Source organism: Cavia porcellus, unplaced genomic scaffold, assembly GCF_034190915.1.
Source record: "Cavia porcellus strain 051 isolate PalLab524CR breed Dunkin Hartley unplaced genomic scaffold, mCavPor4.1 scaffold_10, whole genome shotgun sequence".
NCBI lineage: Eukaryota > Metazoa > Chordata > Mammalia > Rodentia > Caviidae > Cavia > Cavia porcellus.
The window spans coordinates 20,451,720-20,476,487 of NW_026947493.1; the positions used below are offsets into that span (position 1 = coordinate 20,451,720).

Here is a 24,768-nt window from a genome sequence, read left to right on the forward strand (position 1 = left end):
TGTAGCTCAGCGGCATAAGTGCCTGCCTTGCAAGCAGGCAGTCGTGAGTTCGATCCCTGGTACCGATAAAAACGAAAAAGACAAAAAAAAAAAAAAAAAAAAGTAAAAATCACGTGATCATCTCTATAGATGCAGAAAAAGCTTTTGATAAGGTCCAACATTCATTTATGATAAGAACCTTATAGAAAATTGGAATAGATGGTCTTTACCTCAATATAATAAAAGCTATCTATGACAAACCAACAGCCAGTATCATACTAAATGGCCAAAAACTGACGGCCTTTACCTTAAAATCAGGCACAAGACAAGGATGTCCCTTATCACCACTCCAATTTAATTTAGTACTGGGAATACTAGCCAGAGCAATTAGACAAGAGAGAGAAATAAATGGGGCAAAGCTAGAAAAATAAGAAGTTAAATTATCATTATTTGTGGATGACATGATATTCTACATAGAAGACCCCCAAAACTCCATTTAAAAACTCCTAGATATAATAAATAAATTGAGAAACACAGCTGGAATAAAAATCAATACACAAAAATCAATAGCATTTCTATGCACTAACAATGAAATCACAGAGAGAGAAGAGAAGCCACACCCTTCACACTAGCAACTAAAAAAATTAAATATTTAGGAATTATTCTCATGAAAGAAGTGAAAGACCTATGCAGGTAAAATTATAATACACTGAAAAAAGAAATTGAAGAGGATCTCATAAAATGGAAAGACCTCCCTTGCTGATGGGTAAGAAGAATAAAAATTGTGAAAATGGCCATTCTCCCAAAACTGTTACACAGATTCAATGCAATCCCAATAAAAATACCATCAACATACCTCATAGATCATGAGAAATCATTCCTAAAATTCATCTGGAGCGAGAAGAGACCTAGAATACAAAGACAGTTCTAAGCAGCAAAGGCAAGGCAGGAGACATCACAATCCCTGATTTGAAGTTATAATACAAAGCAACTGTAGTAAAATCAACATGATATTGGAATCAAAACAGAGCCAAAGATCAATGGAATAGATTAGAAGATACAACCACAAGTACAAACACAATCACCTTATCTTTGATAAACGGGCCAAACATGTTCACTGGAAGAATGACAGTCTCTTTAATAAATGGTGTTGGAAAAACTGGCTCTCCATATGCAGAAAACTAAAACTAGACCCATGCCTATCACCATGTACTAAATTACAATCTAAGTGGATCAAAGATCTGAATATTAAAACGGAAACACTAAATTTATTGGAAAACAAATTGGGTAAAAATCTTGAAGACAGAGGGGTAGGTAGAAAATTCATGAACAGTACTCAAACAGCACGGGAAATACTTCCCAGAATCAGTAACTGGGATCACCTCTTATTAAAAAGTTTCTGCATCTCAAAGAAATCCCTAGAATAGTGAAAAGGAAACCCACAAACTGGGAAAACATCTTAATGAACTCTCTCTCAGGCAAAGGACTTCTGTCTAAAATATATAAAGAATTAAAAATTCAAAGACCCAATCCAAAAATGGGCATCTGAAATGAATACAGAATTCTCAGATGAAGAAATACGAATGGCAAATAAATACATGAAAAAATGTTCATCATCATTACGCATTAGAGAAATTAAATTAAAACCACACTGAGATTCCATCTCACTCCTGAAATAATGGCCAGGATCAAGAAAACCACCAACAATAAATGCTGGAGAGGCTGTGGGGAAAAAGGAACTCTCCTTCACTGTTGGTGGTTGTAGACAGGTACAACCTTTGTAGAGACTTCTCAGGTCGGAGATTTCTCAGAAAGCTGGGACTGGAAGCATCATTTGACCCAGCTATTCCACTTCTAGGCATATTCCCAGAAGAACTGAAAACATCATATCACAGTGATATATGTGCACCCATGTTTATAGCAGCACAATTTGTAATAGGCAGATCTTGGAAACAACCTAAGGGTCCATCAACTGAGGAATGGATAAAAAAGTTGTGGTATTTTTATACAATGGAGTATTACTCAGCTATAAGAATGATCACTTTGAGATATTGGTAAATAAGTGGGCACAGCTTGAGACCATACTCATAAGCGAAATAAATCAAACTCACATTTATAAATACAGAATAGTTCCCCTAGTGTACAAAATGGTAAGAATACATAAAATTATGTGGTAATCATGATTCCCCATTATATTGTTTTGAAGCCTTATAATGTTTTCATTGATTAATTGGAATGGTTTTATCTGGGATGTTTGATTTTATTGTCTGTAATGGTATGAGCCATTATTTTGAAGAAAACAAGGCATTATAATAACTAGTGCTGATTTAATATCAGCTTGTTTTGAAGTCCCATCAAGCTTTTGTTCTTCTCTCTCCATTGGTTTTATCGTGTTGTATCTTACTGGATTTTATTAGACGTGATAGTACAAACAAAATTTTTTATAGTCAAGTAAGTAGATAACATAGAAACCATTGCTCTTTTTCTGTTAGTTGGTTCTAAATACCCTGTAATAGTTTTACCCTCTTGAATGGTTTTACACTGTCTTGTTATGTTTGATAGTATATGAAGTTATATTCAAATATTTCAAGGAAAGAGACACTATGATATCTACTGTTATGTCAGGTTATCCTGTGGCGAAACAGTATGTTTCTTAAAATGTTCTGTTCTGACCTGTGTTGTTATGTCCTCTTTCATCTTAATCTCTTTTTTTAAAATATATTTTTTAAATAAAAAAGAAAAAATGTATGTTCATTAACTTTTGATGTAAGGTTAATTACATGTTTAATTATTATTGTGTTGTTGAACCCTTCTATTTGTTAATTTTTGTGTCTGTTCTGTTTTCTAATGCAAGGTAAATACTAAAGAAAAATTTAAGAGGTTAAAAATTGTAGATTGATTAATTCTTTGTAATTATATCTGGAATTGCTTTGTATTGTTTAACCTAAGATCTTAGGAATATATGGAATAAATATTGTTATATGGAATGAAGTTTTCCCATTAACATTGTTAATAACCCTCTTTTTCCTCTAATTATGCTTTATTTTTCTACTTTATTAATGTATTTTCTATTAGTATGTGTTTGCAGTATATAACTATTACGTTTATCACAGGGAGTCTGTACATGTACATAAATTAACTTGTTTTTGTCCCTGTCCCTTCTCTCCCTCTCTGTTCCCTTCAACTCTTAATCCCCTTTCCATTTAAAACGGCCCTATTTCCCCTTCTTCCTTTGATAATCTTTTTAAAACTCATTTTCCATTTCTTCTCTCCTTCCTTGCATCTCTTGTTCCCATTACCATGTGAAAAGGTCTCCCTTGTTTCTCATGTAAGAGAAAACATATAACATTTAAACTGGTTTGTCTGATTTATTTCATTTAACACTATGGTCTTGAGGTGCATCTACTTGCCTACAAATGCCTTGAGTTTAACCTTCTTTATTACAAAGTAGTACAGTAATACCTCAGTTCACTAATGCTTCTGTTCCTAAATGCTTCTGTTCCTGAATAATTCAGTGGGCAAAGAGAAATGTTAGGCAATATTTTATTCTGCTTCAGAACTCAGCATCTGATAATAAGTTGCACAAACATAAAAGTGACCATGTTCCCCTGAATGATGTAATGAACTGAGTTCTTGAACTGAGCTACCAATCTCTGCACTCCATCATGTGTAAATGCAACATTTTCTTTAACACATGCATTCCTCCTAACACTAGTATTACTGCATTAGGTATCTTTTGTTAATACTTATGAATGTGTTGTATTCTAGCTTCTTATTTTTAATTTTTCCATGTCATTACATTTTTATAAATTATAGATTACTGAGATATTGCATAAGTGGTACCTTGATTAATAGACTTCATTCTTTCCATAATTCTGGTCACAAACTGAATTGGTCAAGAACCAAATCAAATTCAGTGATTAGGTTTACTCTTGACCTTATGGAGAAATTTAATTCAGTTCTTGTCCAATTCAGTTTGCAAGCAGAAACGTGGAAAGAATTAAGTTTGTAAACTAAGATGCCACTGTACACCATATAAAATGCTTTAAAAGTGGACACTACAGTTGTTTTGAGTATATTTAATTTGAACAAATATCACCATTAATTTTAGAAGCGTTCCATCACCCCTCTCAAAAAGAAAAGAAAAGAAAAACAAAGAAAAAAGCTATACTAATGAGCAATGACTGTCCACTTCCTACCTCCTTGCACTCACTGGCAGTCCGTGCTCTATTTTCAGACTCAATACATTTGTATTTTCTGTATATTTCAGCTAAATAGAATCATACAATATGTGGTCTTTTTGTGTGGCTTTTCAGTTTTCAGTACTTCAGTATGACTACAGTGATACTGAGATTTATCTATATTGAAGCCTTTGCCAGCACTTCATTATTTTTAACAGCTGAATGATACTCCACTGTGAGTATACAGTAGTTCCCCTCTCTGATTGTAGAATGCATTTCAAAATCCTCAGTGTCTCAAATTCTATATAGTACAAGCTTTGTGTATGTGCTTTTTCCTATATGTGCATAGTTATGATAAAGTTTAATTTATAAATTAGGCACCTAATCTTGTGCACAGTAACTAATAATTTGCTAAAAATTATAGCAATGTAATAAACTTTATTTAAAGTTTGAATTTTATATTTCTGGAATTTTCTGTGTATTATTTTTCAATCAGTTGATGGTACTTGAAACTGCAGAAAATAAAGCCATGATTGCCTGAGGGCCACTGCATCACACTATTTATTAATTTGTGAACTTTGGGTTGTTTCTACTCTTTGTCTATTGTGAGTCATGCAGTAATAAAAATAAACATTTATGTACAAGTTATTGTTGGTCATAACTCACATTTCTCTTGAGCATATACTTGGCATGGAATTGCTTGGTTATCGGGTAACCCTACAGATGACATACTGAGGAAATACCAAGCTATTTTCCCACGTTAGTATGCCATTTCCATGCACATTAAATTGTGTGGGTGTTCTACCTTCACCAGTTCTTGTCAACACTTGTTATTGTTTCATTTTATCATGGATACATACCAGTGTCTTACTGTGCTTATGAGTTATTTAATGACTACTCTTACTAAGCATCTTTTCATGTGCTTATTGGCTGTTCACGCATTTTCTCAGAACTGTGCATTCAAATTATTTCCTCACATTTTAATTGGTTTGTCTTTTCATTAAGTTCACTTACAAATAAGTGATTTGAAAGTATTTTCTCCCTTTTTTTTTGGTTGTATATTGATTGTCCTTTAAAGGCATAGAAGCTTTTAATTTTGGTTACTTGGCTTCTACATAGATCATATGCAGGAAAACATTAACTTATGAAGATTTACTCTGTTTTCTTCCAAGAGTTCTAGTAGAGTCATCTCTTCTGTTAAATCTTTGATCCACTTTGTATATGATGTGGGATAGCAGTCATTTTACGTATGGGCATATAGTTTTCTTAATATCATTTGTTCATAAGACTTCTTTTCTTACTGAATTGCCTTAACCTCCTTGCTGAAAATCAAATGTAAGAATTAATTCTTGGGGCTGGGGATTTAGCTCAGCAGTATAAGCGCCTGCCTTGCAAGCAGGCAGTCGTGAGTTTGATCCCTGATACCGATAAAAAGGAAAAAGACAAAAAAAAAAAAAAAAAAAAAAAGAATTCTTGCACTCCTGATTTCATTCCATGTTTATTAATGCGTGTTTGTCATATATAATGATTACACATACCACAGAGAATTTGTACCTGTGCATAACACATCTTTATTCTTTTTTGTCTGCTTCCCTTCTTTCTTTCCTACTCCTCCCACCTCTTCTAGCCTTCCCCATTTACTAAAGCTCTATTTCCACTTTTTCTCAACTTTCTTTTTTAAAACCCTCCTTTTGTTCCTTCCCTCCTACCTGCATCCATCTCTTGTTCTCCTTGCCATTTGAAAAAGATACCCCTACTTCCTAATGTTCATTTTATTTTCCCTTTATTTATACTGTGAATTTGTCATATAAGAGAGACAATGCAGCACTTAAACTTGTTTGTCTGATTTATTTCACTTAACATAATGGTCTTGAGATGCATCTTTTTACCTAAAAATGCCTTGTTTATTCTTCTTTGTGGCAGAGTAGTACTCCTTTGTATACTAAATAAATAAACAAACATTAAACTTTATCCATTAATCTGTTGGTGAACATGTAAGATTTAACTCTTACAAATTATGCTGCTGTAAATATTGGTATAGTATATCATTATAGTATAATGACTACCTCTTTGGGGAAATACCTGGAAGGGGACTATCTGGGTCAAATGGGAAAAAATTAAAAATAAAAGTTTCAAAACAGGTTGATACACAGCATATTGTTGTCTTCATAGTACTCAGAGTACCAGATAGAGGCATGAAATACTGTCCAAACAATATTAGTACAAATCATTCTTTTCAGTAAAGTAAAACAATTGACTATTATCATTTTGTAATGAGTTTTAAAATCAGAAATTATGACTCATATGGCTTTTGATTTTGTATTATTTTCATTTAAATTTTTATGATTAGATTATTAATTTCTGCAAAAACAGTATGTGGCATTTAGATAGCCATGTTGTTATGTTTTAGTGTTTCTTAGTATTTAGAGTACCAGATTTGTTTTAAACCACTCTTCCAAAAAGTATTTTAGATCAATTTGTATTGCTTGAAATTATAGGTATATTTAGAATAATTTTTAAGATTTATTGCATTTTCTATTGACAATATGTTTTCTTTTTTTCTCTTAAATTCTCAGTTGTTTATATTTTTAAAATTTCTTTTTCTATGTCCTACTAGTGTGGAAAATTTGTATTTCATTTGTCTTTTTTAATGATTACCTTATAAACGAACTTCAAACATAACTTATTGAACAATTTAGATTTATTTATCATCTCTCAATTTCTGAAAAATTGAAAATTCATTGACTTTTTATTGCAATAGTTTTACTTCTAAGTAAATATTTGTTTCTAAGCAATATTTCTAAGAAAAGATAATTGGAACATATGCCAAAGTGTGATGATTTCAGGTAAGATTTTCCAGAAAGTATTGTTACTGCGATTATTCAGACAATGTGACATAATTTAATTTCACATTGAAAGGCAATAAGCAGTGGGTTTCCATATAGAAATATATATAAATTGTTTATATAAATATATATATATATATATATATATATATATATATATAATTTTTAGGGTGTTTAGTGTCTTATTTTTTATGATTATGTTCATAGTGGTATATATGCCCAACTGTTTCATTATTGTTTCTTATGTTTAGTTTTAAAGAATGAAAAAACCAAAATTTCAAAACAAGACAATACAGAAATAACAATGATTATCTTTAGATTAGTTACTCAGAGTACAAGATATAGGCATTTAATTGTCCAAAAAATATTAGTATAAACATTTCTTTTCAATGAATTAAGAGAAATTAGTAGAATAGCTGTCTTATCTATTATGTATGTGTATATATATGTGTGTGTGTGTGTGTGTGTGTGTGTGTGTGTGTGTGTGTTTCTCTTCCTGTTTTCCTTTCCCTCATCCTAGATTCTCTTTCCTTTTGAACAGTTTCTTCCCACTTCACAATAGCTTTTGTACATTTTAAATCTTACTTTTTGATCTTTTCACACGAGGGAGACAAAATGATGTTTACATATGTGAGGCTGATTTATTTCATTAATTAGTATGACCTTGAATTGTACCCATTTTCCTATAAAATATCCAGTTTATCTTTCTTTCTGGCTGATTAGTAGTTTGTTGCATTAAAAACACCACATCTTTTTTATCCATTCCTTGGTTGATGGCATTTGAATTGTTTTCAAAATCTAGGTATTGCTATTTATAATGATATAAACATGAGTACACGTATATCACTGTGATACAATATTTCTAATTTTTCTAGGGAGACACCCAGGAGGGAAATAGCTGGGTCAAATGGGACCTCTAATCCTAGTTTTTTGTGGAATCACTGATTTCCATAGTGGTTGCACCAGTCTACATTCATACCAACAGTAGAGAAGGGTTCCTTTTCCCCCACAGCCTTCTAGTATTTGTTATTTGTTGAGTTCTTGATGATAGTTATTCTTTTTGGTTTAATATGGAATCTAGGTGTTGTTTTACTTTGCATCTCTAGAATGACCAGTGATGATGAACATTTTATCATATATCTATTTGCTGTTTTTATTTCTTTGCCTGAGAAGGTTGCATCTCAGATACCCACTTTTGAATTGGTTCTTTAAATTTGGGAGGTCTGACTTTTTGAGTTGTTTATATGTTTTCAATAGTAATCGTTTGTCTGAGGACAGCTGGCAAACATTTTTTCCTACCTTACGATCTTGGTTTCTCTTGCTGTGCAAAATCTTTTCAATAAGATGGGATCCAAATTGTTGATTCTTTGTGATACTTCCTTTATGATCAGGGTTTTATTCATAAAATCTTTGCCTACACCAATGTCTTCAAGAGTTTTACGTATTATATCTTCCAGGAGATTTAATGTTTCTGTTTTAATATCTAGATCTTAGATCCATTTTGAATTTAGTTTAATACATGATGAAAGATACGGGTCAAATTTAGTCTTTGATATGTACAACGCCAGTTTTTCCAGCAGCATTTATTAAAGAGGTTATTTTTTTCCCAGTGAATGTGTTTCACACCTTTATCAACAATAAGGTGGCTAAGGATGTTTGGAGTTATTTCTACATCTTTTCTCTGTTCCACTGATCCTTGGGTCTATCTTTTTTGTTTGTTTGTTATCACAGTACCATGCTGTTTTTATCACAGTAGCTTTATAGTATAATTTCAAGTCAAAGATTATGATGTCCCCTGCCTTGCTTTTTGTTGCCCAGAATTGCCTACGTATCTTCTGGCTCTAAATGAATTTCAGGATTGTTTTCGCTAATTCTGGGAAATGAGATGGTTGGAATTTTTATTAGAATTGCATTAAATATAAAAGTTTGAAATTATGGCCATTTTCTTTATATTAGCCGAGAACAAGGGGTGTCTTTCGATTTTACAATAACCTTTTCAGTTCCCCTTTGAAGGTTAATGTAGTTATCAATGTAAAGGTCTTTTACATCTTTCATTAAATTGATTCCCTGGTATTTCATTTTTTTGGATGCTATTGTGAAAGGTGTCATTTCCCTAATTTCTCTCTCAGTAAATTTTTTATTCATGTACAGGAAGGCTATTGATTTTGAGTGTTGACTTTTTATTCAATAAATTTACTGAATTTGCTTATTAAATTTAGCAGTCTTTTACTGGAGTTTTGGGGTTCTTCTATGTAAAGTATCATGTCACCCACAAATAATGATAATTTAACTTCTTCCTTCCCTATCATTATTCCTTTCTCTTATCCAATTGCTCTGGCTAAAGTTTCTAGGAGTATGTAGAATAAGAGTGGAGACAGTAGACATCCTTGTTTTGTTCCTGATTTTAGAGTGAAATTTTTTAGTTTCTGCCTGTTAAGTATGATTTTGGCTATTGGTTTGTCATAGATCGTTTTTATTAGATTGACATAAAGACCACATATTTCAGCGTATAGTGTGTTTTATCATGAGTGGGTGCTGGACTTTGCCAAAAGCTTTTTCTACACTATTGAAATAATTATATGATTTTTGTCCTTGCCTCTGTTAATATAATGTATTACATTTATTGATCTGAGTATGCTGAATCATCCCTGCATCCCTCAGAGAAATTCAACATAGTCATGCTATATAATATTCTTGATGATTTGCTGCATTCTGTTTGCCAGTATCTTACTGAGTATTTTTGCAACTATATTTATTAGGGAGATTGGCTTGTAGTTCTCTTTCTTAGTTGGATCCTTTTCTGGTTTTGGCATCTTGATAATGCTTGCTTCCAGGAATGAATTTGTAAATATTGTTTCCCTTTCAATTTGAGAAGTAGTGATAGTAGATCTTCTCTAGATTTCTTATAGAATTTAGCAGTGAATCCATTAAGGAGTGGACCTTTCATTGTTGGTAGGTTTCTAATTACATCTTCAATTTCATAGATTGATATTGTTTTTTAAGGATTTTTATATCTTCTTGATTCAGCTGTGATAATTCAAATGTATCTTGGAATCTGTGCATTTCTTCTGTATCTTCTATCTTGTTAGAATGCAAGTTCTCAAAGTACATGTAGACAATATTCTGGATTTATGCAGGGTTCCTTGTGATTTTACCCTTTTAATTCCTAATTGCATAATTTGAATCTTTTATTTCTTTTTTATAAGGTTGGCTAGGGATCTGTTGATTTGATTTGATATTTCAAAGAACCAATTCTTCAATTTATTGATTCTTTATATTGTTTTTTAGTCTGCCATACATTAATTTCTGCCCTAATCTTTATTTTTTAATTTTCTTCCTCATACAAACTTTGGGCTTGACATGCTCTTCTTTCTGTGAAAGTTCAAGGTTCAACATTAAGTTGTTCCCTTTACAAGGATGTAGTGACCTTTGATACTTCTCTAGTCAGTCTTGGCATGAAATTCGCCTTTTCTGCAAATAGAATAGCTGCCCCTGATTTTTTCTTGGTTTATGTCTCAAGAAGTATTGTTTTCCATCCTTTGACTTCCAATCGATGAATTTTGTTTTTAATTAAGTGCTTTTCTTGTAAGCAGCATATTGTTGGACCTTGCTTCTTGATCCATTCTACCATTCTGTGTCCTTTTATTGGTGAAATACCAGTAGCATTAATGATTATAACAGATACATCATCCTTGTTTTGACTTACCCTCATCATATTATTTTCCTGTTGTTAGTTCCCCCTTTTTCCCCCATCTGTTTGTTTGCCTTGTCTTGTGAATTACTTCTGTTGTGGTTTATGGAGTTGTACTCGTTACCTCTTTCTAGACTATCTTTCAAAACATTTTGGTGTGTTGGTCTGGTCATCAGAAATTTCCTCAGGTGTCTTCATCATGGAAATATCTTATTTCTCCATCAGTTTTGAAAGATAGTTTTGTAGAGTACATCAATCTGGGTTAGAGGTTGTTTTCCTTTAAAGCTTGAAATACTTCATGACAAACTCTCCTTAACTTGAGGGTTTGTGGTGAGCAGTCATCTGTAATTGTGATGCACTTTTCCTTTATAAGTGATTTGTTTCTTTTTCCTTACACCCTTTAATGTTCTATTTTTGTACCGAATTTCTGGAATCTTGACTAAGATAGTCCCTGCTCAGACATTTTTTGATCACACCTAATTGGATCTCTACATGCCTTTCTTATTAGTATGTCAAATTCTCTTTCCCTACCACAGAAGTTTTCTGCTATGACGTCTGTGATCAGTTTTGTTGTATCATTTGTACTATGTCCTGTTTTTTCATTGACTGCCATCTATCTTATTTTTCTTTACGTCATCTAGAATCTCCTGGATTCATTTCTTATGGTCCCTTTTTACTTTTAAGGAAATATTTCTTTTCTTGACCACTAACTGCAAGTGTGTCTTCTGTATCTGGGACTCTAGTCTCACATTGGCTAATTCTACTGCTGATACTTTCAGTGGAATTTTTGTTCTGGATATCTGCTCTAATCTGTTTTATAGATCCCATTTCTTTTGTATGTTGAAATGCCTCTATTTTCTAATCTATATCTGGTCTAGAGTCACTAGGCATGGATTTCATTGTGGACACCATCTGCAGTTATCTGAGAAATTGTTTATTAATTGATTTTTTTTCTAGGCCCTCATTGAATTGCTACTTTGTTACCAGTTCAGAAAGACAAGCTGGGTGGCTTTCACATTGTCCCATCTTATCACACCTTTGGGTTGCTTTTTGTGAACTGAATGTCTGGAGTTGCATCTTGTTTAAGTGTCTTCTCACTTTCTTTTCTTTTTCTATTTTGATTTTTGAGTTGATGCCTGCAAATTACTTATGGTAAGTTGCTTTCTTACTAGCATTTAGAACCTTAGGAAATGACCACTTCTCTCAGGTGTCTTCCATGTGTAGCTGGTTTTGGGTTTTGAGTCTGTTGCAAGATTCTTCCTCTTCAATTTGTTAGGGATGAGAAGTTGTTGCCTGGTTGGTGCAATGCCTGGTTATTTGGCACTGTGCCACAGTATTTTCTGTGACCCTTAGTCACTATCAGAGAATGGCTGGTTAGAATAATTGGTCATTTTTGGTTAAAGAGGTATCATCAAAAATAACAATAGCATAAAACCTAGCCTAGAAAATGACAAACTGAGATAATCATTAATTTACCACCTTTAACCATATGAACTAGATTTGTGGTTATATAAAAAAGTCTAAAAAAATAAAAAATTATACATAGTATATAAGTCCTTAGTATGCCAATTTTACCCTCAGTGTTTAAAATTTAATATGAGTTAGGGAGAAAAATAGAGAAGTAGAGAGAAAGAAATTAGGAGTAAGGCTTTGGGACAAAGTGGGTTATGCTAATTTGGGATACTAGTGAAGAACCCTGGAGGGAAAGAGAAAAGGAAGAGATAAATGGAAAAAACAGAACAACCACTTTTGTGGCTAGAAAACCATGTTTACACTCATATAAAAGCAAGATCAAACAATGAAAGAGAAACAAAAATGACAACAACAACAACAAAACAAGGGAGAAGGGAAAAAAGTCCACTTCCAAGTTTGTCTCTGCTATCACTGGTAGCTAACACCTGTTTGATTTGTCCAAGCAAGTCAGCTCTAGCTTTATGGTGATATTAGCAAATAATATCAGCAAGCCAGTACTTTTATTTCACCTGAAGTCCAGTCCATATTCTGGCTGTGGGGGCTGATACCAGACCCACTTAGTCAGCAGCACCCAGCACACCTTCCATGGTGGGCCTGTTCACAGCTGGGAGCTGCTAGATTGAACCAGCAGCTGCTTTGAGTTCTGAGCTCAGCTGGCCCCTCTCCAAGATGGTTTCCAGCCATCCTGCTGTCTTCCATGTTATCCTGAGATCCTTCAGCACTTACCCTGAAGTCGTGTAGTTCTCCACTTCCACTGTTCCCTGTGCTGCTGTATCTCTCTGTAAGGCCTCTGGGGTCACCAGCAGTCACTACAGGTCTGCAGGTTTAAATCTCCCCTCTCACATGGCGAGTGCCAACTCAGGGAGAAGGCACTACTGGCTGGTTAGCTCTTTCTTCTTTGTTGAAGTTTCTCTCTTATCTTCATTGGCTTCAGTTTTCAGGGGACCCCTTTCTTCCTTGTCTTCCTCATGTTGCTATATTTTAGTTCTGGGAAGTGACTCTCAGAAAGTCTCTCTCTGCTACTTGGTGCTTTCCTCATTAACTTCTGACCTGGCCTGCTGGTCAATCCGGATCTGCAGGGCAGTTTCCTGGAGGAGGAACGGGATTAACAAAGACAGGGCAAGTGACAAAGAGAGACTGGAGACAAGTTGAGGAAGTCCAATCAAGTCTCGTTTATTGGGGAAAGAGTAACAAATATATAGGGTGTTAAGGAGGAGGGATTTGGGCGTTGAGACATCAGCAGGTAACTTAACAACAGTGGTCAGTTGGAATGCTGCACGCAGGCTCACAAGGTGGGCTAATTTACATAATTGCAAGGGCTGGCCAGCGGGACAGGAAGAGGCTATGGGGTGGTCTCTGATGGGTCATCATCACATCCGTGTACATGATGTGAGCAGGAGAGGATGATGGTTGATATAGGCGCACTATGTGCCCACATAAGGGAGAGGCAGGGAGACAGCAGCAGGGCGGTCACACCGCCCCTACAAACTTCTTTTATCTTGGCCTAAACCTTATGCCTCTCCCATCGAGCTGTCTACTTTTATAAGCCCTACTTATTATTTATGCCGCTGACAATCTGTCTTGTGTTAAGTTAGTATTCATTTAGATTTACACAGTGTTTAGCAATTAATGTGCATACCCTCACGTCTTTTTAATTTTTTCTTCTAGGTTTAGTTTTCTTCCTCCCAACTATGTCCTTTAGTGCCTCTTTCCCCAGACTTCTGTCTTTTTAATTTTTAACTTTTTTAGAAATGTCATTTTAAAATTTTGATAATTTGTTTAATAATCACTAAAATCAGTTTTAAATGCATAGAAAAACATAGTTTGAAATTCTTTGTATCCCTCAAAAAGACTGAGACACACAAACATATGGCTACCTTCTTGAATGACAGTTTTATTGAGTACAGATTATTTGAAGATATAGTCCTGGATGTTTTAGATATATTGTCTATTAGAATCTAATTGCCTTGGCTTGTAGCTTGTCTCTTCTCTATGATTGCTTTTATGATCTACTTTAAAATTTATTTTGCTGAGTTCAAAGTAGATTTTTACTGATATTTATGAGTGTATCCAGGTAGATAATGAAAACATGAACCTTAGTACATATGTAGTGGCTGGCCCCTTTCTTACTGGTTCTGTTAAACTTTTTTGCTTCCCATGTACCATGAGGTGAGCATCTGTACTCTGCCATGGCTCCCCTCCATGTTTCTGACTTGGAGCCAGTCCAACATGGACTGATCTTGTGAACCAGGAATTAAATTAAACTTCTCCTCCTTTAAGTTATGGTTATTAGATGTTGTCAGTTAGAGGGAAAAATGCCAGCTGGTACATTTGACACAATGGACTTCAATAATTTTGTGTGTTTAATTTTGAAAAATCTTAATGATTATCACTTCAAATATGTTTTCTTCCTTTTTGTTTCCTTGTTGCCCTTATGGCAGTCCTTCTAGAAGTATGTTGGACATTATCATTTGATAACCATACTTTTAAACTGCTGTTCCAAAAGCTATTTTTCTTTTGTAGAACTGGTGATCTCTTCAAATCTAACTTCCAGTATATTTATTCTTTCTATAATTTTTTTTATTGCTATTGGGGATCAAACTCACAACCGCTTGCTTTCAAGGCAGGTGCTTATGCCGCTGAGCTAAATCCCCAGCCCCTCTTTCTATAATATATCAGTTATTTAAATCACTCCTTGAATTTTTAAATTGATGACTTTTCTTTCTCTAGAAATACTACTTAATTCTTTTAAAATTTCTATAAGCCATAAAAGCCCTAGAAAAACCAACCTTGTTCAATATGGTTTTTGTTTGTTTTTACCTCTTTAATAAAAGATATTTACTTTTAATATATTTTTATGCTAATACAAAATATAGAAAATTTAAAATTATAAATATAATTAAAACTAGATTCATTTTTACAAAATGAACATGCCATTTTAACTAACACCAGATCAAGAAGAAAAACATTTCCATGAGATATGTTCTTATGCTCTTTTTCTCATTCTTCCAGTTTCCAAGAGCAACCACTATTCTGACTTCTCAAATCCTGTGTTAATTTACTGTTTTTGAATTTTATTTCAACTGAACTATACAATGCAAGTATAATTATTTCATAGCATTTTCTTCTGCAGGACAATCTGTGTGGCTTTAACTGTAACATTTCTGAACTAGTGTCAGAAATTCTGTAGAAGGTCTCATATTAATTGATTAGCTTGTGCTTACTTCTGTTTTACTGATTTTGGAAATCCTAGATAAATTTTCATGTTAATTTTCTTATTTGGGAATCCTGAAATTTTCAGGACACATAAATATGGACTTTTCACATCAATTGTATAAGCCTACTATTTTATTTTTTTGAAAGAATTTTATTTAAAGAGAAAAAAAGAGCAAAACAGAAAAAAAGAATACAGAATTTCAAAAAAAATAGTAAGAAATCACTAGTTGATAGATTACATATTGTCATCTTAGAAGTTGGTGTTCAAGTTACAGAATTAAAACATACTAAGTGGACATTCAAACAGTGAGACTGCAAACAGTTCTGTTCAATGATCCAACAAAAACTTAGTAGTATGGTTATCTGTCTTACACAATTAAGCATACATGCGGTTATATGCTTTAGAGCACTTTCTTTTCCTCTCTTTTTTATAATAACAGTGATACATTTTAGGTTACAGTTCTTATTACTTTGTCTGAAGAGAGTAAAACCAAATGTAACAAAACAAAATGGAGTCAGTTAAAACAAGAATAGACATAGTATATGATGTAAAAACAAAATACAAGGAGATCAACAATGGCTACTATAATGCCTCTTGCTATCTTCAAAAGAATTGCCCATATCTTAAAGAGGGTAAGATTAAACATAACAAAACAGAACAAAACAAATCTTAAGGAAACAATTTTAAGAAGCATGGATTTCAAAGCAAGTCCACTGGAGATCTTCACTGTCTGTCTTATTGTCTCTAGTACTCTTCCAAATAGTTGTCCCCATCTTCACACGCATTGAATACATACTGAACATTATAGAACTAATCTAATAATAACAGGATGATGAAGACTTTTTAGGTCTTCAAGACCTGACATTGGGGAAGTCAATAGTGACTGCCATAATTTCCCTCATTCTCTTCACAGTAGCTGTCCTTATCTTTACGTACATTGAAATTGAACATAAGAGACTAGACTAATATCATTCTGAACAGTGAATAATAGTTTTGCTAGATTTTATATCATAATGCTACAGAATTAGCACTGGATATCTTAGTGTTTCTTCTTTTTCAGAGTATCTGTTCATTACATCATGCATTATATATTCTGTTCCTGTAAACTGTTTAGAAATTCTCCTCATGTGTGAATCTCTATATGTATATCTATCCTTTCTGTATTATAGGGGAAAAAAGATCATAACAAAACAAAAAAACAAATTCTTAGAAAAACATGGAATGAAAAAGACATATAAAACCACAATATTAGGTGATTTACAGTAGTTAGTATGCTTTCTCTTGTTATTTTCAACAGAGTTGTGCACTTCATCAGACATATAATAATTGAATATGGCATTACATAGCTATTTTAATAAAAACACAACTTTGGAGACATTGTAGGACTTCAAAAGCAGATAATAATCAAACTGGAATGGGTATGTTATTACAACTTGTCATCGTCAGAGTGGTTGCCTCTACTCTTAGGCTTGTCACCATCAAACATACCAAATTCGAATAAAATCAGTCAAGGCAAAACAGCAGTTTAACAAAGCAGCTTCAAATAAGATCAGTCATAGTAAGACAATATAAGTAATATAGGACTTCAGTTTAAGTTAATAGGAAATTAAGGATTGTTACCATGGTATAGCCTGCTATTTGGGGGATAGCTATCTGTGCCCTCAAATCTAGTATGAGTAGAATGACCAGAACAAAATAAAATCAAACTAAGCAGAGCAATAAGACTACTGTGACTTTTAAATCCTCATACACTATTAACAGTGTCCTCTGCCTTCCTTTTTCAGGCAATTCCTCACCTTTCTCTTTCTCAGGATGCTTTGTATATTTTGGGTTCCACTAACTCCTTTAGTTTTTAGATTAGGGGTTAACCTGTTATCTAGCTGAGTGGTGCTGAATCTTTTTACTCCTGAGCTTATCTTGAGCTGTACTCCTTTACTTACTAAATCCACAAGGTTTTCCTTCCTTCTAGCTCTGTAGTTCTACACTGCACAAAAGTGTCATAACTTTCCAACCTATCTGTGGCTACTAGATGAGCTGTCTCTATTTCTCTCTGGTTCCCTGTCACTTAGAGCTTCATTTTCTCATCTTTGACTTTCAGTTTATTAACATTTTTTCAGGTTGAGTATATTTCCTATTCAAAGCATCTTGTTGGATCCTGCCTCCTAATCTACTCTGCCTGTGTTTCTTCTTATTAGTGTATCTAGGCTATCTATGTTAAAAATTATAACCCATCTTCTCTGCCTCAATTCTGCTATTATTTGTCCATTTTTCTCCTTCATTCCACTGTCCTCCCTGTTCAGTGAGGCCTCTTTGCCATTGTTGCTGAAATCGTGGTATTTTTTTTTCTCTCTCTCTAGAATATCCTTCAGTATTTTCTATAGGGTTGGGTTGGTGGCCCGAACTCCCACAGTTCCTCTTTGTCTTGGAAACATCTTGTTTTTTCATTACTTTTGAGAGAGAGATTTTCAGGGCATATCAATTTTGGTTGGAGGTTATTTTCTTTTAGGGTTCGGACTATTTCTCCCCAGGCTCTTCTGGATTTAATAGTTTGAATTGATAAGTCTGTCATTATTTTGATAACTTGTCCTTTGTAGGTGATCTGCTTCTTTTCTCTAGCTACTTTTAATATTCTATTCTTGTGGTGGATTCCTGGAATCTTGATTATTATATGTCTAGGTGAAGATCTGTTTTGATTGTAGTTGGCTGGAGTTCTGTATGCCTCATTTATCTGGATATCATTTCTTTTTCCTATGCTTGGGAAGTTTTCCTTAATTATTTCTGTGAATAGTCTTTGTAATTTGTTTGTAGTTACTCCTAGTTCTTCACTTACATTTTTTTATTCTTAAGTTATAGATCCTTTTGTCATCTTCTAGCCTTTGAATTGTTACTTCTTGGTTCCTTATTATTTTTAATAGGTCTTTTCTTTCATGATCATACATTGTAAATCTCTCTTCAAGTTTTGAAAGGCTAAGTTTTGTTTCTGTCAAGGCATTTTACCAACTTTCAATGGAGCTTTTAGTTTCCTGGTAATCTCTTTGGATCTGTTTCATGTATTCTAGATTTTGTTTATATTCTTCACCAAAGGTTTCTCTTCCTTTTATGGGTTCCTCCCTTCTTCCCTCTGTGTTTTCTTGAGAGGGGCTTAGCATTTCTTTAATCAACCTTTTTATTTCTTGCCTCACTTGGGTTAGAATTTCAATTTTAAGTTCATCTATGAAGTTACGAATATATTTCTTTATGTCTGCTAATGTTGTGGCTAATACTGTATTATTGCAGGACTGGTTGTCTTCTGTATTTACCTCTCCTGGGCTTATTTTCCCAGGGTCAATGGCTGGAAGTTTTGTCTTATCTTTTGCTCTTGTCATGTTTCTGGTTTCTTTCAGACAGGTGTGTGGAGGAGGTCTCAGGCTGTCTCTGTATTCCTTACAGTTTTTCTAAAGTGTGCTGTCAGGGGGCTTGCTGCTCTCTCCAGTTTGCTGATATCTGAGCTGAGCTCAGTGACGCTGCAGGCTGGCCTGTCCCCTTTGAGCCAGTCAGTCTGAAAGTGCCTTCAGCAAGTTGCTCTGTGCTGTGGCAGATGTCATAGGGTCAGAACCATTTCACCCCTGGCTATTGGTTACCGACCAGTGGCATGCTTCAGCCCAGGATGCTCCCACCAATCCTCTCTGGGCTAGGGGTGGTTGACTGATGCCACCAGGGTGCCGGGCTGTGCCCCATTCCAAGATGTCTTCCAGTCAGCCATCCACACCACAGAGGCCCAATTTCTAGTACTCACTCAGAGCCAATTTAAAGCTCTCCACCTTGGCTCCACTCCACACTGCACTGCATCTTCCTGCCAATGGCCAGGGACTCACCAATTCCTGGCTTCAGCATGACGTTGGATCATCTGACCTTGGTTAGGTGCTCCCAGCAGTGTAGAACTTGTCTCAGTAAGCTTGTCAGGCTTCAGCCCTCCACCCACGCTTTTCCTTCCTCTTCCTAATTTTATTTTTCCCTTCAGTTTCCTCCTGGGTTAGTGAGAATCATTCTCCAATCATCTGGCCCTCTCCATGTTGTCAAATTCTAGTACCTGAGCTGTTTTCTCCAGAGAGGTTCTCTATCCAGCTTCCTAGCAAGTCGCCATTTTTTTCTCCTCCTAAGCCTACTATTTTCATTCCTTTAGTTTTCCTCCACTTAATTCCCCACATCAGACTACATGATAAGTTGTTGCTTTTGAGTCAAGGTGAGTAATTTTGCTTCTCTTTAATCCTCCGTTAGTCCTTTGGCTTTGTATGTCATCAGTGAAGTTATCTAATCAGTGTCATACGAAAACATCTCATTTGTCATTGCTTGGAAATAGGGACCCCAGTCCTTTCTCTTCCACGCAATCCTGCAACAAAATCTTGAGGACCTTCATCACATCAGTTCCACACATAGTTTTGTGTTCCTTGTGCTTCTGGAATCTGAAATTTTTTCTTTAATAGGTTGTATATAACACCTAAAACTTAAACAGTGTTGTATTTGGTATTTTTATGTATTTGTGGAGGTATGTAAAGGGAGAGGGTATATAAGGTATAACATGTACGTCTGTATCAGGCTGCTTTACCATTCTTAGAAGTTGAGCAGATCAGTGCAGTTATAGTAACTATGAGGAGATTGATTAGATTTCCCAGAATTTTTTTCAGCTCAATTATTTCTACCATATAAGACCCAGTTTTACATGAGCAAATCCATGATCCAGTTGTATGTGTACTGACTCAGATTTTTGCTATTGTTTTGTAGATGCAAGTTTCCAAAAATGTGGTTGAAAAAAGAAAGCCTAAACTTAGGAAAAGGTATGCTTAATAAAATTAAAAGGTATTGATAAAATTGAAACATATAGTATATCTATGCTGTGTAACAGTTCTCCCAATCTTTCATTCTTTTTCACTAGAGAAACCTTGTGTTTAAATTTTTCTAAAAAAATGATAACTAGCAGTTTTAGAAGTATGAAGAAAATTTAATATTCATACAGATATACTGAACTAGGATATTTAAAGACTAATATTCAAGCAACCAACTAGAAATGGGCTTTTGTTTTATAAATAGGTAATGTAAATTAGAAACTTGCTTTCAATATAAACTGATAAACCACTGACAACAAGTTTTAGTATTTGTTACTGAACCAACCATACCATTTTTTAAAGAATGTAATCACTGCTGTGTTAAAAACAATCCCACTGAAAAGTAAAAACTGACAATCTTTCTCCTTCTCTTCTTTATACTCTTGCCAGGAATTTAGCACAGCGGCAAAAGTGCTTGCCTGGCAAATGTGAGGTCATGAGTTCAATCACCAGTACCAAAAAAAAAAAAAAAGAAGGTTCTTTGTACTCTTTCCGAAGATAAGAATTTTTAAAAGTGAACTTTCATTGCCCTTTTTCAGTTATACCTCACAGCAACCTCATCATCAAATACATATAATATTATAATTATCTCCATTCAAGAAATGAATAATTTGTGGCTTGGAGGAGTTGACTTTCCAATACCTTAATGAATAGTGGAAGGGCATTTGAGCAGCACTGTGTGGTGGAAATAGTATCACTCTGCAGTTTACAAAAGCAATTCCGTCATGTGCAACCATGTTAAAGTTGCCGAAATTGTTTTTTTTTTTTCTCTAATATCTCACATTGTCAGTTTCTTGATTTAATGAGAATTACTTAATTATATTTTTTTGGAGGAGAATTCACACACACACACACACACACACACACACACACACACACAAACTTGTGTAAGGTGCTTTGTAGATCACCAGTGCCTTATATCCAATAAGAGCTCAAATCAATATTATTTCCCCCTTCTTTTCACTTGATCATGCTGTCTCACTTAGTATGTAAGAGAAAAGGTATCTTAAAATTTATTTTCATAATCTTTGATAAAAATGAATACACATAAATGATCATAATTGGCCTTCCAAAACTAAAAAGATCTAATTCTTTTGTTTTAGGAAACCTCCTTTAAAATATTCTTTTGAAAATGTTTGTTCTGAGGATGCATTATCAAAGGAAAATATGGGTAAGTGAAGACTTTTCTTGCTTTTAGTTCTTTTGCTTATAATTAATTCCACAAAAGGTAGTTCTATGCTTTGAAGATAAGAAAATACAAATAAGAGAAACATTAGTGGGCTACTTTTGGTTTTAATTTACATTTAGGGGCTTTTCAATTGCCTTTAGGTTTCTATTTCCTCAGATGCAAGAGTCTTGGCATATATTTAATTTTTAAAATAGAGCACATGCAGTTTTGAGAGGAAATGCTGACTATGTTTCAATCCAGACTTTTCCATTCCAAATTTATGGAGTCCAAAGAGATAAAAGGAAGTAAAGTAATGACTTTGGGCTTTCAGCTGAATTGTCATTGATATTAGAACACAATAAGGTGAATGTGGAAGGCAGGAAGAAAGTGTATTTTCAAAAGCTACTCCTCCTCCTGCATTATCATTGGTCTAAAGCAAGCAAAGGCTTATTTTCCAGCTGTAACTGGCAGTCCTGTTCAAAGTCTATTAAACCCAGAGGACTGGTCAGTGCCACAGTCCCTCTTCCTTAAAGCCACCACAGCGCTATGGCATTGTGTTTCAATTGACTAAAGAAGTCTTTCATTTTGAGTCTCATTAAAAAAAAAAAAAAAAACTAAAGCAGGCAGAGAAAAATGATCAATTATTTTTAAATGCTTTTGTTCCTTTCCTAAGCTGTAACAAAATTCTCTAGTCTGTCTCTTCCAACCAAGTCTGCTGCTGTTTTCTTGCTAGTTAGGATACCTTTTCTTCGTTGCTTCCCTTCCTTTCCTCCAGTGATCAGCTTATCTATTCCTGTAGAAAAGCAACAGTCTCTTTATCCCTGCACTGGTTTCCTACTAGGAGGCCCAGGGCTCCAGAATCAGGAGCCTGCTTTCTTCCAGTGTACACGAGAAAATAAAAAGATCCACTCTCCCCGCTAGGCATCCACTGATGAAGTAATGGATGACTGTGTCTCATTAGTTACCCCGGGAAAGAGAAACTTCTTCAGGAATCTTACATTCTGTATGACTGTAGGAGGCTCAAAAGTTGTTTAACATAGCCAACCTAGTTTGTGCTCTATTCCTTCACACTATCATGAAGTTAAAAGCAGGAATATGTAGTTCCAAGAGTAAACTCCTGAAAAAAGTGGTTCCTTATCAGTTGTAGCACTCAAGACCTTTTTAACTACTATTTCTGTAGACTACTCAGTTAAAGCTTCTGGGAGCTCTCAGCTCTTCAGAAGGTGGGATCAGTCCTGCATCAGATGACTGAAGAAAGTGGTACAGTCTTCTTTAATGTCTGCCTCACTTCCTGTACCCAACCTGCTTAAATACACACGTGCTCAGATTTCACTCCAGTATCTTGGCCTACACTTAGTGGTCCTGGGTGGGCTTTATTCTCCATGGATATTTTCTCACTTTTCCATTGCTTAAGTTCCTAGCAGGGGAACTAATTAAGTGCAATTACTTTTATCTCTCTAAGTATCAATTTCCTCACTTATGAAAAAGAGATGCAATAGAAGCCTTTTATCCAATCATGACAGATCTTTTTCTAGAAATTAATAGAAAGAGCTGAGGGAACATTAAATAATTTAAACTGTATGCTCATGTCTGTAAAGATTTATCTAAAAATATTACTTGTGGCATATGTTTGCATTTTTGGAAAAGTTGTTACCAGGAATATTATGTACTTTATTGTTATTGATCTTTATAACTCATTTACCCACTGTTGAGGGATAAGAAAGTTCTTCTGTGATGAAGAAAGATACTAGCAATAATAATGATGATTGGTAACTATGACAGTTACTATATATCTTCATTGTTCTAAACACCAGGGGTTACATGAATTTTCCAAGGACACAGTGCTTACTAAAATTAATCAAAGTGTCCATGTATTTCCCGTGTTACTTTGATTACAAAGAAGCATAAGGCAAAGTTGATGAATTTCTTTGATGCAGTATTGGAAATTAGTCCAAGCGTCTTTTACATTTAATTGTTGTCTTTCATATTTTCTGTAACAAATTGGTTTGATTTAGGTTTTTGTTGCTATATTGTTATGTCATTTTCTGTTGGTAAATATCTCATTCCTCTTTTGAGAGTAGTTTATAAAAGTTTGAATACATATGGACATACTACCCAGAAAGTAGATGGTTACTGAAGCAATGGCCCATCCCTAGAGGGAGCATGGAGTCCTGTGGGTCTGGATCTAGCCGTGGACTGGGTGACTCCTGCTATTCAATATGAACTTTGCCTACCATCTTTTGACATGAGGGTGTGTGGCTAAAAGCTGATGTTGACCTTTATTCCCTTTCTCTTCATCCCTCTTTGCCAAAAACCATCGTGCCTCTCGCTTCTATTTGTAACTAGAGGTATAGCAGTCTCTCCTTTGTTACAACTCAACCTATTCTTTACTCATTTCTTTGTTACATCACCAACACAGAAAGAAGTATTTGTGCTTAATTTAAAACTTTATTACCTTTTTCTCCTTACTTTCCTCCTCAATTAGAATGCTTTCAAAATTAATATAATAGTCCTAAAAATGTATTTAATGTTTATTTTAATGCCAGCATTGGGGTAACTCAACTCAATTTCTAAATAAGAGAGGAAATAGCTTCATTAAACATCTAATAGGGATTAAAGAAAACTCAGTGTGAGTGGGGGATTTAGCTCAATGTCTTAAGTGCCAGTCTAGCAAGTTCAAGGTCTTGAGTTCAATCCCTGGCACCAACAGAAAAAGAAGAAGAAGAAAACTCAGTGTATATAGTTGAAGTCTTTTAAAATAGTGAAAATAACTCAGTGATTTACTTTTATCAAGAATTTAAAAACAATACCAATTTATTTTATATACATTGATTTTTAACAGCTAGTTATGAACTTCCAATTGGAGATATATCTATTTCTGACCTTCCCTCTTTTCTTCCTTCTTCCCTTTATCCCTTCTTCTCTGTCTTCCAGTGATGAAGTAGTTGTAATATTACCACTTTACTCTCAACAACAACAAAACTGAAACAAGTCAAGAAAACTACAGGAGAACCAGAATTGATAAAAGATGATTGGTCTTGCTATCATAAAAGGCATTCATTTTGCCTCTCTCCTTTGAGGATATCATTGACCAATTTTGATAAAACTGTTGATTATAATAAATGCTATTTCTTGAAAATTATTTTGAACTTTAGTTTACAATATAGGAATCCCTATTTAGAAAAGCAAACCTTCCATTGCTCTGAAAGCAGAATTTTACATCAGTCAAGTTAGTATTATAAACCCAGGTTGATTTATGAAGTCTTATACTACACTGTCTACACTTTGATCAAAAGGCTGCTTACATATTTTTCCAGATCATTTGAAAACAGAAAGCTCTCAGTGCCATTT

General features: G+C 34.3%; 1 protein-coding gene across 1 annotated transcript in view; it reads left to right on the forward strand.

Annotated features, from left to right (window-relative positions):
* Positions 1–24,768, forward strand: part of Zcwpw2 (zinc finger CW-type and PWWP domain containing 2) — a 180,626-nt gene that overhangs the window by 150,683 nt on the left and 5,175 nt on the right. Inside the window, exons 6-7 of the mRNA XM_063257073.1 lie at positions 20,149–20,201; positions 21,353–21,420. Coding sequence (XP_063113143.1) covers positions 20,149–20,201; positions 21,353–21,420 — 121 coding nt within the window. The remainder of the gene's footprint in view (positions 1–20,148; positions 20,202–21,352; positions 21,421–24,768) is intronic.